The sequence below is a fragment of the Taudactylus pleione genome, unplaced genomic scaffold (genome assembly GCF_031769625.1).
Source record: "Taudactylus pleione unplaced genomic scaffold, aTauple2 ptg000007l, whole genome shotgun sequence".
Classification (NCBI taxonomy): Eukaryota; Metazoa; Chordata; class Amphibia; order Anura; family Myobatrachidae; genus Taudactylus; species Taudactylus pleione.
Window position 1 is genome coordinate 24,106,838 of NW_028284410.1, and position 17,136 is coordinate 24,123,973.

At 42.5% G+C, this 17,136-nt stretch overlaps 1 protein-coding gene across 1 annotated transcript in view; it reads left to right on the forward strand.

The window, feature by feature from the left end:
* LDLRAP1 (low density lipoprotein receptor adaptor protein 1) overlaps positions 1-17,136 on the forward strand; it is a 65,931-nt gene that overhangs the window by 28,336 nt on the left and 20,459 nt on the right. The window contains exon 2 of the mRNA XM_088462550.1: positions 16,785-16,927. Within this exon, the coding sequence (XP_088318676.1) occupies positions 16,785-16,927 (143 nt within the window). The remainder of the gene's footprint in view (positions 1-16,784; positions 16,928-17,136) is intronic.

A 17,136-nucleotide genomic window follows, 5' to 3' on the forward strand; every position in this document is an offset into this window, starting at 1 on the left:
TCAGATGCTTGGTTGCATAGGGGGAGGAATTGGTAGCAGGAAAAGAGAAGTGATAATGCCACTGTATAGTTCCTTGGTATGGCCTCATCTAGAATACTGTCTTCAGTTCTGGAGGCCATATCTCCAGAAGGATATAGACCCATTAGAGACTGTACAAAGAAGGGCAACTAAAATGGTGCATGGCCTACAGCACAGAACTTGCCCAGAAAGACTAAAAGATCTTTAATATGTATAGTTTGGAGCAGAGAAGGGAAAGGGGGGACATGATAGAAACTTTCAAATACATGAAGGGACAGGAGGGGAACATTCTTCAAGGAAGAGATGTACTTACGAGGGCATGCACTGAAACTGGAGGGAGGTAGGCTCAGAGGAAAATTTACTTCACAGAAAGGGTAGTGGATAAGTGGAATAGCCTCCCATCAGATGTGGTTGAAGCTAAAACGGTGGAACAGTTTAAACACTTTGGATAGGCATAAGAATATCCTTTTAGAGAGACGTAAGGAGCAAATAGGGTGTTGAGGTTGCCAAAAGGATAAATGAAAAGGGGCAGACTAGATGGTTCTTATCTGCCGTCAAATTCTATGTACTAATCACAACCAGAAAAGGGCTATACCCACCTATCTGTATTGGCGCGGTTTTATTTAAAACAAATGCATTTTTTTTTTTTTTTTTTTTTCTAATACAATTTTTATTACCATTTTGTTTTCTAAATACCATACCATTAATTTCAACTGAATTAAAGTGATATTTCTGTTCTAACTCATTCCACTTTTATTTTTACTATTTAACCTTTTCGGTGCTGGCAGTAATACCATTGCATTTATGTGTGTGTGCGCGCGCTCTTCTTTTGCCTGTGATTTAGGGACCTATGTATTAAGCAGCTCTTTTTTTTTTTTCTAACATATTTTTTTCAGAAATTGCAATGATTGTAAATACCATCTGGGTTATGTAACAATAGTCTAATGCAGGAGATATCACAAATATTTCCAGCAAAAGGATAAGTGGTGCTGCAGATTACTTTATCTGTCTCCAATGTACTAAGGGCCTGATTTTTCTCCTTCTTTTTTTTTTTTTTTACCCTTTTTTTGCGGCCTCCTGGTCACCCACAGTTTTTTGCGGGTGGCCAGGTGATGGTCGCGACCATCGGGGCTTGCGACGAGACCCTTGTGGTAGGGTCTCGTTTGTCGCAAGCCCCAGAGAGCTTCCTGCTGTGTAACAGAGCAGGAAGCTCTACACTGACATCACTGGTGATGTCAGTGGTGCCTTCCACAAACGGCAGGCCAAGCCGTCGCTATGGGTCTTGCACCAAAGGGGGCGTGCTGTCGATGGTGAGTGACGGCATGCCCCCTTTGGTGGGCGTGCCGTGGGCATGGATGCCCAGACGGGAACGCCTACCGTCTGGGTCCGGCCCCACTGACATCACTAGTGATGTCAGTGGGAGTGCTTTTGGCTCTGACAGAGCCAAAAGCACTCCTGGGCTTGTGGCAGCGAGAGCCTACCATTGCGACCATCTTTTTGGCTGCTCGCATAAGCTGTGGGTGGTCACCCACAGCGATGCGAGCGGCCAGGAGGCCGCTCCAATAATAGGTAGGACGGCCCTGATTCAGAGCGAGCGCTCTTGTCAGAGTGTCCGGCTCTGAATCAGGCCCAGAGTTTGAGAACCACTAACAGTTTGCACTTTCCAGGTCACCTAGTAGGTGTATTCATTACTCACTGACCTCTTTTAAAAGATACACAGGTGGAGCTAACTATTAACCTTGTGATTCTGTGAGGAGACCTGGAAAACATACACTGTTAAAGGACCTGAGGACAGAGTTTGAGAGCCTGTGACCTAAGTCTTAATGAGTCTACTGCTAAACAAAACCTCTTAGTCAATCTTAACTAGAGCAATTAAACCTAGCGATTGAGCGATAATGACAGTCATCGCTCAATCGCTTGGTAATCGCCCACAAATAGTGCAGTTTAATGTCTAAGATGACCAGCGATGTGTGCACTCTGGTCGTATTGGACATCTATCATCGGGTAAACATGCTGGTCAACCTGACTATAACGTCAGGTTCAGCATGTTGCCAGATGATTGAGCCTACACTGAACGACTGCTCGTTCAGTGTAGGCACATCAGACATAGAAATGACAGCACGATTACAATGTCGTAATCGTGCTGTTTCTATGTCGTGAAGTGGATGGGAAGCATTAACTGACACCCATGGCTTGGACTTTTTTCAGGGTGCATTATCCTGCTGAAAGAGGCCACTGCCATCAGGGAATACAGTTGCCATGAAGGGGTGTACTTGGTCTGCAACAATATTTAGGTAAGTAACATCCATATGAAAGGCAGGACCAAATGTTTCCCAGCAGAACATCACACTGCCTCTGCCAGCATGTTGTCTTCCCATAGTGCATCCTGGTGCCACCTCTACCACAGATAAGTGATGCACACGCACCAGGCTGCCCACATTGTACAAGAAAACGTGATTCATCGGAACAGGCTACCTCCTTCCATTGCAACATGATCCAGTTTTGACTCTCATGTACCCATTGTAGGCGCTTTCAGCAGGATGCAGTAGTCAATATGGTCACCCTGACTCAACCCCATACCGAGCGAGTTGCAATGCACTGTGTGTTCTGACCCCTTTCTATCATGACCAGCATAAATTTTTTCAGCAGTTTGTGCTACAGTGCTCTTTTGTGGGATAGGACCAAACATGCTAGCCTTCTCTCACCACACACATCAATCTTGGGTACCCATGACTGTATTACCAGTTGTCCTCCTTTTGGACCACTTTTGGTAGGTACAAAGTGCCGCAAATCTAGCAGCACCCCACAAGACCTGACGTTTTAGAGATGCTCTGACCCAGTCATCTAGTCACAATTTGGCCCTTGTCAAAGTCTCTCAGATCCTTGCCCATTTTTACTGCTTCTAACACATCAACTTCAAGAACGGACTGTTCCCTTGGTGCCTACTGTATCCCACCCTTGACAGGTGCTATTGTAATGGGATAATCAATGTTGTTCCCTTCACTTGTCAGTGGTTAGAATGTATACTGATCAGTCAGAACATTAAAACAGTGAGCATACTTGTTACACAGTAGTCGCAATTGCTGTTTCTTCAGGGTCCATATGGCTCCACAAGGAGTCAATGGGGCGTAGGTGATACTTGGAGGACTGGACACCAACAGCAAAGCTTTTTCCTGTCCCAGGATGGTGCAGTCCTTCCCCCTACACCCCGCCCACAGCCTGAAGGCAACTGTTTCGTTGGTGTCCAGCAGGAGCTGGATAACCGTTAGAACATTGGGGCTACTATTAAGCAGCCCAAGCTTTATTTTTATGATTTTACTTAGTAAAAATAAAGATAAGTGCAGCAGTGCTAGACAGTCCTCCTGGATGTCTGCACTGCTGCTTAATCATCCCTCCGCGGCGCTGTAACACCAGCCCTCGGCTAGGTACTCTTGGCTGAGCTCCGGGGGGACCTAGCTAGCAGGGCTCCCCAGACTGCAGCCGGGATTCAGGGGGACAGGTAAGGCTGTTCCCCGCGTCTATGCGCAGTCTTTCCTCCGGTCTCAGACAGACAGGAGGCGCTGATGTGGACATCTGTTCGTCCAGGATTCCACCAGACCACCAAGGCATTACTACACTGGCGCAGGGCACAGATCAAGGCCAGGGTCCCGGTGGTTGGTGTCAACATTGGGGAGAAGGTACTCTCCCTGAGGCCCCCTCCCGAGACTCGAGGCGCCATTTCACTGCGGTCTTGCTTCTCCTCCCTCACTCTCCGCCCCCTGAGACTCACTGCAGCAAATTTCTGCATTCAGGTGTCCGGGAACGATGGGTCCTGTATACCGCTCCAAAAGGCCAGGTTATACAGCAGTATATCCTAGCAGCCACAGCAGTCTGCGTAGTTGAATTTCGTGCCCATTGCAGTTATATTGTAAAGTCTGCATTGTATGTGACCTGTGCTAGCGCTGCTGCTGAGAGAAATAAACTGTCCACCTATACCACTTTTTTTATTTTCTCAAAACCCCACCCCTCCCCTTCTTTCTTTATAACCCTGGAATACTGTTAAGTATAGGGGGTTTATTGTACCTCACCTCTACCTATATTTGTGAGGGTTATCACATACTGTATATCTGTGTTGTGCACTACACTGTGCCATATTGTACATATATCTGGGTTTCTCACTGCACTATGACAGATTGTGTGCTAGAATTTTATCCATGCAGTTATGTCTGGCAAAGGCAAGAATAACAAGCAGACTTGCTGTTCCCACTCTGATGTCTTGCAAGTCCTGTTTAGCAGGCATGGCTTCAGAGGATCTCATTTAAGATGGTCTGTGTATCTTGTTATACGGCACCTGGCCCCGCAGCCCCAGCATCCTCTCCTCAGGACCCCCCATGAGCTTCCATTTCACAGGTGTTGGCAAAAATTGTGGACCACCTAGCGGTTCCAGCAGTTGCTTCCCCTATGGGACGGTCACAGTAGGTACTCCCTGCAAATCCTTTGCCTCCCCCATGGGTAGACCAACTTTCTACCTCCAGTGCAGAGTCTAGCAGCTACCTCCTACAGCCCTTCAACAAAGGCTGCAAAAGGAGAGTCCCTTGCCTAGTAAACCTACTAAGCCTGCTGTGTTATCTTCCCAGTCCACCCAGCTATCAGATTCTGCGTTATCATCTGGGGAGGCAGAAGATGCAGACCTCACTCTGTTTCCCCCCTCGGGAGACTAGGAACCCCCATCTAAATTGAATATACCTGCACTTGTAAGAGCTGTAAAATCCATTCTTTAAATAGAAGAGACAGAACCCACTCCTAGGGCAAAAGAGCCAATATTTAAGCAACAGAAGGTAGTTTTGCCAGAGTTTACTCACTCTGATCAGCTATCTGATCGTGTGTGAAGCATGGAATATACCTAGTAAAAAGTTTCAGCTGCTTAAACGCTTTATTTCCTTTTACCCTCTTCCAGCTTCTGATTGCACTAAATGGGAAGTTCCCCCTGCAGTGGATTTCCACGTGACAATCCTAGTTAAGAACGCTACCTTACCTATCCATACTGTAACTTCCTTAAAGGAGACTACGGATAGAAGGATTGAAGCTTGCCTGAAGTCTGTAGACTCTTTTACAGGAGCCATTACTCATCCTGCCGGGGGGGGGGGGGGGAGGGGGGGAGGGGGAGAGAATGAGCCTAGCTTTGTTCACACCTTTTTTACTTTTTGTCTCCTAAAATTCTTCCAGAAGACCAGAACAGGTGTTGATTTAAATTGTCGTGGGGGGGGGGCGGGGGGCAAGGTCCTGAGACCTGAGGCAGTGTGCTCGGAAGCTGCTACTGCAACCCCTCAGTTGGCCCACTAGGGATGGGGAGGCCTTCTGACAAAGCAGCATTTAGCTCTCTCGCTGTATATTGCTGTTGGAACAGCGGAGCTTGAAGAGTCAATCAGTGTAAGCTAATTTTTTCTATATTTAAATTTTTGGTGGAAATTTTCTTTTAGGTGCCCCGTGTTTATTGTGTCATTGATCTGTCATGTTTTACTTATAGTTTGGGACTACCAAAACTGTCACTTTTCAAGTAAACTTGTATAATGTCTGATATTGACCCTTGCAGTGAACATTGATTAAAATATGCACATAGCATATGATGGGAAGGGGGGGACCTGGCCACAATTTGAGAATCTCCTGCATACTGGGTTGGCAAAAGCAGATAGAGTATGTTGGTGCTTGTAGGTCCACAATGTAAATTCATGTTCCAGAAGTACTCTTGGGGATTTTGTGTGTGGTGGTTTTTTTTTTTTTTTTTTTTAATGCCTGTTAATAAAGGAAACCCAATGGAGCTATTCAATTGTTGCGATCGTGCGCAAGAGCCACAGGTGTGGCGTTTGTTGCGCTCAAATGCAGTGTTCAGCTGTGTAGAGCCACTAAACCTGGTTAAAGTACTGTGTAGTTTGGTTGACTTTTTTCTCAAGCTCTCTACTTCAGGATGGTGCAAGCAGAAATCTGGGCACCTGCTGCACTTGTGCTCAATTGGTGCAACAATTGAATAGCTACGTTGGGCAACCAAAAAAACAGTTGAAACTACCCACCCCCCAAAAAAATATTATATAATTTTAGTCAGGTGCATAAATATTGGGACATTGACAGAATTTTCATACTTTGGCCTCTATTCACCACCACAATGAGGGGTATTCAATATGAAAGTTAACTTCACTGTCTAAGTTAACGTTTCATATTGGAGTTTTTACCTGCGTTAAAGTATCGGGCGCGCTCCCGCTTATCCCTGTATTCAATATAAAATTAACGAAAACGGGAAACTCCTAAGTTGGATTTGCGTAAAGTTACGAATTTTTCCTTAAAGTTGTAAAAACATGGGGCGTTTTAGCCTTTAATTGAAAGTCGGGGATTTGAATAGCCGCAGCAGGTGTTTTTTTCTTTTTTTTCCCGACATTGAAATGTTGCAGAAGATCACTTAGGTTATATTTTTTTCGTTTTTTTATGTGGTCCCGTCAAATTTGGGGTACATGAAAATGGGTACTAGCATATTTTTAAGTCCCTAAAGTAAATTTTTAAAAATTCTGCATTTGTGCACCTGCCGCTATAATTCTATTCTTCAAAACACCTGCCGCATACTTGCAGAATAGCCCTGAACCTATTTCCCTATTGTTATACAATTTTTTTTTTTTTTCCCCATTTTTTTTCTTCACCCCAATTTTTTAAATTTTTGGGGGTGTCCCTATTTTTTTTTAAAAAACTTCTTTTGACAGTTCTTTTTTAAATGTCATTCCCAGGGGTGCAGGCTTTTTTTAAGCCTGCACCCCTAAACCCCAATTCTGCACTTTTTTTCGACACCTATTCAATGGTGAAAAGTTATCCCCATTTTTTTATCAAAGACTTTTCAAAACTGCGATAAGTCTTTGAAATTGAATACGATGTGATAAGGACGTCATACCTCCGATATTAACGCAAAAACTATGTTATCGCTCCCATATTGAATACCCCTAAATGGCTTTGAAATGAAACAAACAAGATGTGCTTTAACTGCAAACTTTCAGATTTAATTTGAGGGTAATTACATCCAAATCAGGTGAACGATGTAGGAATTACAATTATTTTTTTTTATTTTTTAAGGCGGCTATTTGCTTTGGGCCAGAGAGAGAATAATTGGGAATGCTATTTGCTTTGGGTGCCTGATGGAGCAATTATATTGTTACTCCATTTGGGCTCGATAGGCACTAGCATTTCTGCTCACATCCTCAGTAGGGTACCAGCAAGAATGTGCACTTAATATATGGTTATAGCACCCAAACAAGTTTGAGTGCCCTAACCAGGACTTTAGACTGGCTTAGCCATTTAATACAGCTAAATCCGATCTAATAGGGTGTGAAGACTGGTAATTAATGGGTGCCCACAACAATTAAACTGCTACACTGGATGCCCATTAATTAGTCGCCCACAAAACAATTGAATAGCCCCCAAAGAGCACAAGATTTCGAAGTAAGGTCCTTGATTAATGGCTAACTGCACAGTAAGACTGCTCTGTATGATGGAGGTAATCAGTATTGTATCTTCCCTTGAATTACATGCAAACTGAATGACCTGTTATTTTTCCAAATGGATGATATAATGCTTTCATTGCTTTAAAGATTTATAGCTTCCTTGCTAGGAAATCTTAACATTTTTCTTTTTTTTTTCTTTTTCACATCTTGGAAGCATTGCGTCCTTCCCAACCAAAGTAATGTAGGTTATCTTACTGTGCCCCTTCTAAATATATTTGAGCCAGTACTGGTGCCAAGTATTTAACAAGTTATTTTTATAGCGCTCACCTATTCCTTAGTGCTTTACAGAGAATATTTGGCCCTTCACATCAGACCCTTACCCAGTGGAATTTACAATCCATATTCCCTATCACATGCTCACTCACACATACACACTAGGGTTAATTTTTGCTGGGAGCCAATTAATATACTAGTGTATATTTTTGTGCTGTGGGGGTACCCTGAAGAACCCACGCAAGCAAAGGGAGAATATACAGACTCCACACAGTTAGGGTTGTAGTGGGAATTGAACCTGAGACTATGTAATGGTTAGCATTACTGTCTCAGTGCTAGGTACTCACTAAGATTCTGTCTGATCTGGCTGGCTAACAAAAATCTGGTAATGTATGGGAGCAAATGACAACCATTTGTTCCCCAATACTCTAGGTATTTCGTGTATATTATTCACCTTAAGTACCTAGCCTTTGACTTCTATGATCACAGTACTTTTACATGCACTTTGTATTTTACCAGGCAGTAGTGAAATGTTTAACCATTTTACAAATCTAATCACTTCTGGCATATGAATGTTTAGAAGGGGAAAAAAAAGTAAGGATAAGTTTTCTTTCAACATCTGTAGAATATGACCCTAGAAATATCCTTGACCTATATATAAATAAAATAAAAAAATAAAAATAAATAAACTTGGAGATCTGTCTGGAAAAACAAGCTGCTTATGTGAGGTGAGATTAGGGATTAGTAGGGAAGTTTAAGCTGCAGTGACTGATTATTGGTCAGTTAGAAGGCTAGCTAAAATAAATCAATGGTGAACATTGCTCCTGAATTGTGTTGAGTCTGTTATTTGTTTTATATGCAGATAGTACAGCAGAAAAAAAAATAAATAAATTTAGTTGCCCAAGTGATTGGTGTATATTTCTACTAGCAAACTACCCTGTCTTTGCATGGGAGCAATTTCATCTATACAAAGCCTCCGCTTCTTAAGCTGGACATCCACCATACAATTTTCTGTCAGATAGCTGTCCAATCTGGCTGGTTGGAATGAAAACCTGGTAATGTATGGGAGCAAATAACAATCGTCCATTTGCCCACAAACATTGGAAAATAGCCAAAAATGGTTGTTCAGACAAATTGGTTAAAACACACACATTTAACCAATTTGAACAATTTTATTTGTCCTTTTTCAGTGTTTAAAACCATATGATTGACTGACTGTCATTTGCTCCCATACATTACCAGGTTTTCATTCCAACCAGCCAGATTGGACAGCTATCTGACAGAAAATTGTATAGTGGATGCCCAGCTTTACTCCAACCCCCTGCATCTCACTACTGCCTCCTGCAATTCACCACAGCATTTTCTGATCATTCCACTCCTTCCCGATTATTTTGTCTGTATCAGGGCATCTTCATAGGTGCGTTGGAGTCTCTCACTCTGTCTGCCTCAGATGTGACCCTGCTCAGTCCCTGACTCCCTCCCCTTTTTGGCTGCTGCTGAGAAACAGGGCACATTGCTAGCTATGATTGGTCCTCATTGTCTCAGAGTGTTTTCCAGGTCTCCTCACAAATTCCCAAGTGAAATAATTAGCTCCACCTGTGGATCTGTTAAAATGTTAGTGAGTAATCGCTACACCTGTGCACCAGCTAGGTGGTCTGGAAAACATGAAATGTTAGTAGCTCTTGAGGATCAAGGTTGTCTACTCCTGGTCTAGATGAATGGTTCATACACCTAAACCTTCCTCAACCAATGCTGTATAGAATAGTCAAAACCCCATCAAAATCAGTCTAGTGATTCAAGAGATTAGCCCAAATGAAGATCCATTACGTGGGAAATATGTAGGTGTGTGTAATATATATATATATATATATATATATATATATATATATATATATATATATATATATATATATATCTCACAATAAAGAAGATCTGAGTGCACTAGAAAGGTGCAAATATAGAAATGTGAACTTAACCACACAATTAGTCTTAGTTCCTTGTTATGGTGAACAAGTCTTTGTTTAATTCTGGTTCCTGGGACCAATGAGGGTGGATTCTTCTTGTAGCAGTTCTAGGCATACCCAATCAATGGGTTAGCTGAGACTTCCTGGAATTAGGCGTTGGATATTTGCCACCATTTTATTGGCTGGTCTATGTGGGGCAGAGGTAACGTCAGACCATCAACCCAAGGGGTGTGAGCTCTGTGGTTGAAAACCTCACTGGTGGCTGATGGATTTTGACAACAGACCCTACGTGTTTTGTCCCCAGCTTGGGACTTCTTCAGGAGTACAATCAAAATTGGTAAATAGTAGACTGGACAAATTACTCCAGATTCGTACAAAGAACAATATCACAAATGTGACCAACAATACCTAGTAATTGGGCACCATTATCAATGGAAGAGTTCTCCTGGGCACACAAATGATGTGGTTTAAAGTTACATTTGGAGCATTAATCTTGACATGAATTTGTGGAGCATTCTGATACAAAGTACTGACGTCAATATAATCTCGATCTATTTTTCTGTCAGTACTTTTATCTACATAGTGTATATATGCAACAGACTTAATACTAAACATCCCATTAAAAGATTCACAATTAAGTTTTAATATCTATGGAAAGAAACAAACCCAAACTTCTGTTTGGGACACTTCATTGTGGTTAGTGAACCAGAATTTATGAATAATCTGAGATGGTTGTGAATGTCATTATCCACTCCACTGTCAACTTTTTACCAAAAACTGGTCAAAGTGTGTTTTTTTTTTGTTTTTTATTCATTTTATTTAAATACTAAATTTAAAGAAACCTACCCCCATCAGAAATGCCCCCCCCCCCAGTATGATCAAACCCCCTCCATAGGGTCGACAGTCACAGGGAAGAGTTCCTTTCTGACGTTTCTAGAAATCATTCCTTTAGTCAGAGCTATGGCTACATCCCTGGACAGTTAACTGCACTCCTAGGGGTGTTTAGGTTCAAAGCTTTTGGCCCTATGGGTACCTGGACCCTCAAATAACACCTGTAAATGAAAAGGAGGGGGGTGGGGTCAGCGCTATGAAGACTGAAGTAATAATGCAGACAACATGTAGCTATGCAGGTGTTTATTGGAAGTCCACAGTGCTCCTCCTACATTTTCTATTCAAACCAATAACAGGTGAAATTCAAAACTTGTTTGACAACGCATGCATGCAGATAAATTGTGCAATGAAAGACTGTCACAGGTATAAGAAAACAGGTCGGTATAATCGCACAGAATCGCCAATCTATAGTTTAAATAGTTGTAGCAGTCTAATAAATGTCAGTTGAATACAATTCCAGTGCAACAAATCTGGGAATGGGGGCCAGTGTTAGTCAGTGGTGCCACACTAAGGAGGGGTCGACTTATGCCATGGGTCCTGATGTTTGTTTCCTGGGGACTAATACTCTTCTGTGTTGTTGTGATCCTCCTTCTTTGCAGCCCCATTTGTCATATGGGTGTATGCCCTGTGACACACTCCACTGGTTGTGGCGAGACTACCATGTCCCCCGCTCTCGCAAGATCACCTGGTGTCTGTCTGCTGCCGCAACCAGCTGCTCTATTCTACCCGACTGGTGAGGAGACTTGGGCTGCGGGGTACCACCGTGAGTGCCTTGTTAGTCTCTCCCAGTCTCATCCCTGGAACGCCAGTGCTTCAAAGACTTTGGGGTAGCTGTGGTCACGTGAGATGACAGTCCCTAACTGTCTCGTGCTTTGCAAGCCGCTCAACTCAGTGGCTCACTGGGGTGGCTTAAGGGAGACAGTGATGTAATCAGTAGACTGGTCAGTACCTTTGTTGGCGTTACATAGCAATCCAGTGGGTGTTCTAGATCTATCCACAATATCAGTCCCTGTTCGTTTTACTAATCAACCTTGTGAATGTCTGTAATCCTTAAGGTGCATACACACGGTCAGATTTTGTCAAATTTGAAAGATAATGATTTTAAAAATCGTTCAATCATTCATATCTGTAAGAAAATCTGACATGTGAGCCTGCAACAATTAACTATGCGCGTTCCCGCATGTCAGATAATCATATCTGACATCTGATGTGTTTGCAGTCCAATTTGGACAATTCCATTCATTTTAATACTGTCTGAAATTGTTTAAATCGTTCATCTGACAGATCTGACTGTGTATGCACCATTATATTAACTTACCACATACTGCATAGATTAGTTCTCTACTGTCCAGGGCAGTGAATCTGATCTCCCATTTGTAGAGAGGTTTGTTTTTTTTGTTTGTTTGTTTTTAATTTAGGGCAAAATTGGATTCAATTTATAAAAAAAAAAAACCTTCTGGAGAAACTATGGCACAAAATACACTCGTCATTGCCTTGCACTTCTTGAAATCTTTTCAACCTCTATATGATTGCCTCCCTGGGCAAGATGCAGTCTGTAAATAGCACAGAAACTGGCTTCTCTGGACCACAACATAAGGTTATCAGGGAATGGTCTAGTGTGGTGGTAACTGCTAACAATGAAGACCAAAAGGATTTCTGTCATATGAAGGACATAAATCGTTTCTTTTTTCAGTCCTTGTCCTCCCATCAGCTTACACATGAAAAAAAGTATTATAAACCATAGACTTTTTTTTTTTTTTTTTTTTTTTTTTTTACTTCCAGGTGACCAGTTCAAGCTTTTAAAAGAAAAAATGAGGCAGTATCTAGGAGCCCTGCAATAAACCCTTTTCATATCTTTGAAAATAAAGTTGTGCTCAGAACTGATACAACTTTTGGCTGGAAAATTGGATCAGCTTTTCATACCATCAAAAGATTTAAATTGTTAAAACTAAATAGCAAAAATAAGTGCTATGTTGGCCTTTTAGAGTAGTTTTTGTGTGGAGGAGAGTGAAGAAAGACATCGAGGGTAAGTTGTGCACCTGGGGGATATGGGACGCCGCCCCGCCAGACACGGCGCTGAATACCCTAACTTTCCAAGAAGACTTAATCTATGGTACAACAGAGACTCAACCCCCCCCCCCCCTCATTTGTTACCCATTCTATCAATCAACACTACAACTCTGTTCAATCAATACCCAACTCGAACCCCAGCCAGCTTTCACTCCGACTTGTCACCCCTGCCAACAAACGTTTCCAGCTATTTTAATAACACTAATACCCTACAATGGTCATCAATCTACAGGAGCATTGTGAGTGCATTCACTTATTCTTATATAAATAAATATATTTCTTTGTAATACCACATGTTGATATTTCGTTATTACAGCAATAGATACACCCATTAGCGCGGACCATCTTTTTTTTTTTTTTTTTTTTTTTTCTTTAACGTTTTATGGGGTGGGTTGATCCCTATTTTAGGTCCCGCAGCTGTAGCAGACACCCTGATATAATGGTGAGCACTAGGCCAATTATTACTCCTCACAGGTGATCAGATTATCTCTGCAGACCCAGCAGTCTCTCCGGTGATGGCTGCAGGATGCAAATCTGAGCAGGGGTTGTGAATTGTCAGTAATTGGACCACTGTCACCACAGATGCCAGCCTAACAGGCTGGGGGGCTGTGATTCTAGATGGACACTTACAGGGTCTTTGGTCTGTCCAGGAAGCCTCTTTCCATCAATATACTGGAATAAAGGGCTATGCATTGTTTCAGGTTCAATGCCATCTAAGGAATTTACCAGTGCGAATCCAATTAGACAATGCCATCGCAGTTGCTTACATAAACAAGCAGGGTGGCACATGCAGCTGGCAAGCATTGAGGGAGGTTGCTCACAGCCTTCATTGGACAGAAAATTAAAAACTGGGTTCCAGCTATTTCTGCAATTTACATTCCAGGGGTGGAGCACTGGGAGGCGAACTCCTGTCTCAACAGTGTGCATCCAGGGGAATGGGAATTACACCCGGAGGTGTTTGCGGCAATAGTTGCCAGATGGGGATTTCCAGACATGGATCCAATGGCTTCTCGTCTCAACAAGAAACTTCCAAGGTACGGATCTCTGTCCTGGGAGCCTCAGGCATCACTGGTGGATGCCATAACAGCACCTTGGGTGTTCCAGCTGGGATACATCTTTCCTCCTCTGGTAATGTTACCAAAGGTAATTCAGCGGATTCGATCAGTGGTATGGCCAGTCATTCTGGTGGCTCCACACTGGCCGCGCCGTCATTGGTACACAATTCTTCGGATCGTGGTGGCAGAAGTTCCGTATAGTCTGCTTCTGCATCAAGATCTGTTACTTCAGGGTCCATACCATCACCCCAATTTGCCTCACTTGGCTTTGATGGCATGGTTCTTAAATCGAATATTTTGAGGGCCAAAGGGTTTTCACAATCTGTGATGAAAACCATGATACAGTCTCGCAAACCAGTTACTTCCTAGCTTTATTATCGGATGTGGAAGATATATATTTCTTGGTGTGAGCAACATAAGTTCAAACCTGATAAGAGACAAGATACTCGGAACCTGTTTCTGTGTGGTGTGGGGTTTGTTTGTTTTTTTAAACATATGCAAGAGTTTGATTAAGGGTCTTAGATTGTCCTTTCTTAAAGGACAAATTTCTGCCCTGACTATCCTGTTTATAAGGAAATTGGCCACCATTCCTGAAATTCAGACCACCTTGCAGGGGGTTCTTTGTATACAGCCTTATGTCCTGCCGGTTCCTCCTTTGGAACTTGAGTTTTTAGTTTTGGAGGCACTACAAAAGGCACCTTTTGAGCCTTTAGAAATTGTAGAATTGTGACTTTTGAAGGTGGTTTTTCTTTTGCCCATTGCCTCGGCCAAAAGGGTATCATGAGGATAAGGTAGCGTTGCGCACTAAACCTTCCTTTCTACCGAAGATGGCATCTGTTTCCTAAATCAACCAGAATATTGTTTGCATTCAGTGACTAGTGAAGCTTTTTCCTTAGCACTGTTGGATGTTGTACGTGCGTTACACATTTACTTGGACTGTACTGCGTCTTTGAGGTGTAAGGATTCCCTGTTGGTATTGATGCACCAAAAAGAGGCTGGCCCGCCTCGAAAGGATTCATCGCTAGATGGGTCACTTCTGTCATTCGGCAGACATATTTGTCCTCAAATGTAACTGTTCCGGTCTCAATTCGGGCCCACTCGACTTGGGCTGTATGGCATGGTGCCTCTGAGCAGCTGTGCAAAGCAGCTACCTGGTCATCCGTTCCCTCCTCCTTCCTTAAAAAAAAAAAAAAATTTACTACTTTCCAATACATTTTGACTCAAAGGATGCCAGTGTTGGGTGGAAAATTCTTAAAGCGTTTGGTTCCGATGCTCTTTACCCGTTTGTCCTGTTTAGTTGATGTGCCCCGAGAGTCTCCTAAACAGGGACTGAGGAGAGGACTCACGGAGAACCGCACATGTGCAGTAGTGTGCTTAGGTCGGAGGTTGTGACTGATGAGACCATTTGCCTCCAACATTTATGACAATGGGTTCCATTGAAATAGTTTTCTCTATTGCCTCTGCTAGGGATCATTTAAAGAGAGCATAAAGAATCATGAATTGGCTAAGAGATCCCATATTCAATCTTCAGGCTTTGAATATAATTGCTATTTCAAGAATTTCTGTTCATACCTATGGTGGAAACTCCCTGCATATTAAAGTGCTCTATTTAAAACCAAAATCAAGATTCACATATCCCTCTGTTATACTTATAGTACATCACTAAATGTATTGTATAGTCCCCCACTAGCTTTTCCTTCTTGTAAATATAAAAATACAATTTTTGTCTGCATAATTTTTCTTTATGGCTAACAATTTTTTTTATTTTAATTTTTTTTTTTTATTTCCACTGATTATTGTGACTTTTTCACTCTTAATTTAATTACTGCATAGTTGTCTCGGTTCGCAATGACAGGTTTACAATATGACTCTGTTGCTGGGTTATCGGTTGTCCTTCCTTGGCCCATTTTTGCTAGGTACTAACCAATTTAAAACCAGGAACACCCCATAAGACCTGCTGTTCTGGAAATGCTCTGACCCAGTTGTCTAGCCATCACAATATGGCCCTTGTCAGTCGCTCAGATCCATTTACAGTTGCCTTTTTTTTTTTTTTCCCCCAGCTTCCAACACCTAATCTTCAAGAACTGACTATTCACTTTCTGCCTAATATATTCCACCACCCCCTGACAGATGCCATTGTAACATTATTAACTTCACCTGGCAGTGGGTTTTATGTTATGCCTGATCAGTGTATATGTTCATGTCAGTAACTTTGTGTGCTCAAACTAATGAAGGCTGCTTACTGTACCTCCAATTATCTACTGCTTGCAGTGCACAGAATGTCTGAACCTGCTCACAGGTAAAGATGTTCTTATTGGACTGGGGGAGATAGTGTTTTGGGGGTTTATGTACCAAGCCTTGGAGAGGTAAAGTGGGCAGAGTTGGAGGGAGAGATGTATTATAGTGGCAAGGACTGTGCCGCCTTCTTGCTTTGCCTCTTTACCACGGTGGAGCAGGAAGCCGTATCGCCAAAATGTATTAACTAGTCTGCTGGAGTGGGAGTGAAAACTCCCCCCTCCGGCGATCCCTGCATCAGCTTAGTGCTGAGGTGCTGTTAAACCTCCTATCCAGCTTCAATGGGCATGCGTGAGATCTCACAAGCATCGCTAGATCCCCTGTGCACAGCCTAGAGCTGCAGCCAGGGACAGTGCTGTCACTGTGATGGGACGACAGCTGTAGCTGTCGTAACAGCCAGTGCCCCTGACAGTGCACTGACTTGCCAGCCAATGTATGAACAATCTTCAAGATAGTAGCATTGTTTAATGACTAAGATGCATATTGCCCTCGTCATTTAACACCCAACCCCACATCAGTACTTTAGTGAAAAGCAGTATCTGTGTGCATAACATGCGCAGATGTCACTAAACGTTATGACACCGCTTCATGCATCTTCACCTCCCCCCACCCCACCCCTCCCCTACTAACTGTAATGTTTACAACACTGCCTGTAAAGTGACATGAGCTGATTGGTTGGTACTTTATCTCCAAGGATTAGTATATAGATCCTTATGTTCCTACTCTTAGGTTAATGGAAATTAAATTTCTTATCTTTCTAGAGCTTCCAGAGAATTGGACAGATACCAGGGAAACTCTGTTGGAAGGAATGTTATTTCATCTGAAGTATTTGGGCATGACCTTGGTAGAACAACCAAAAGGGGAAGAACTGTCTGCAGCTGCAGTGAAGAGGATTGTAGCAACAGTATGTGTAAAATTTCTATTATTAAACCAAAAACTTGCCTTGTTTTCACAGTCAAAAGTGACTTATGCAAATACTTATGTGCAATTACAAGGATCTGATCTACCAGGCAGTTCAGGCTTTGATTAATGTCTAATTAATGTAATTAATTGTTCGTCTAAATAATGTAATAGAACACGCCCCCTATGGGGGCTACCTACACGTGTTGTACT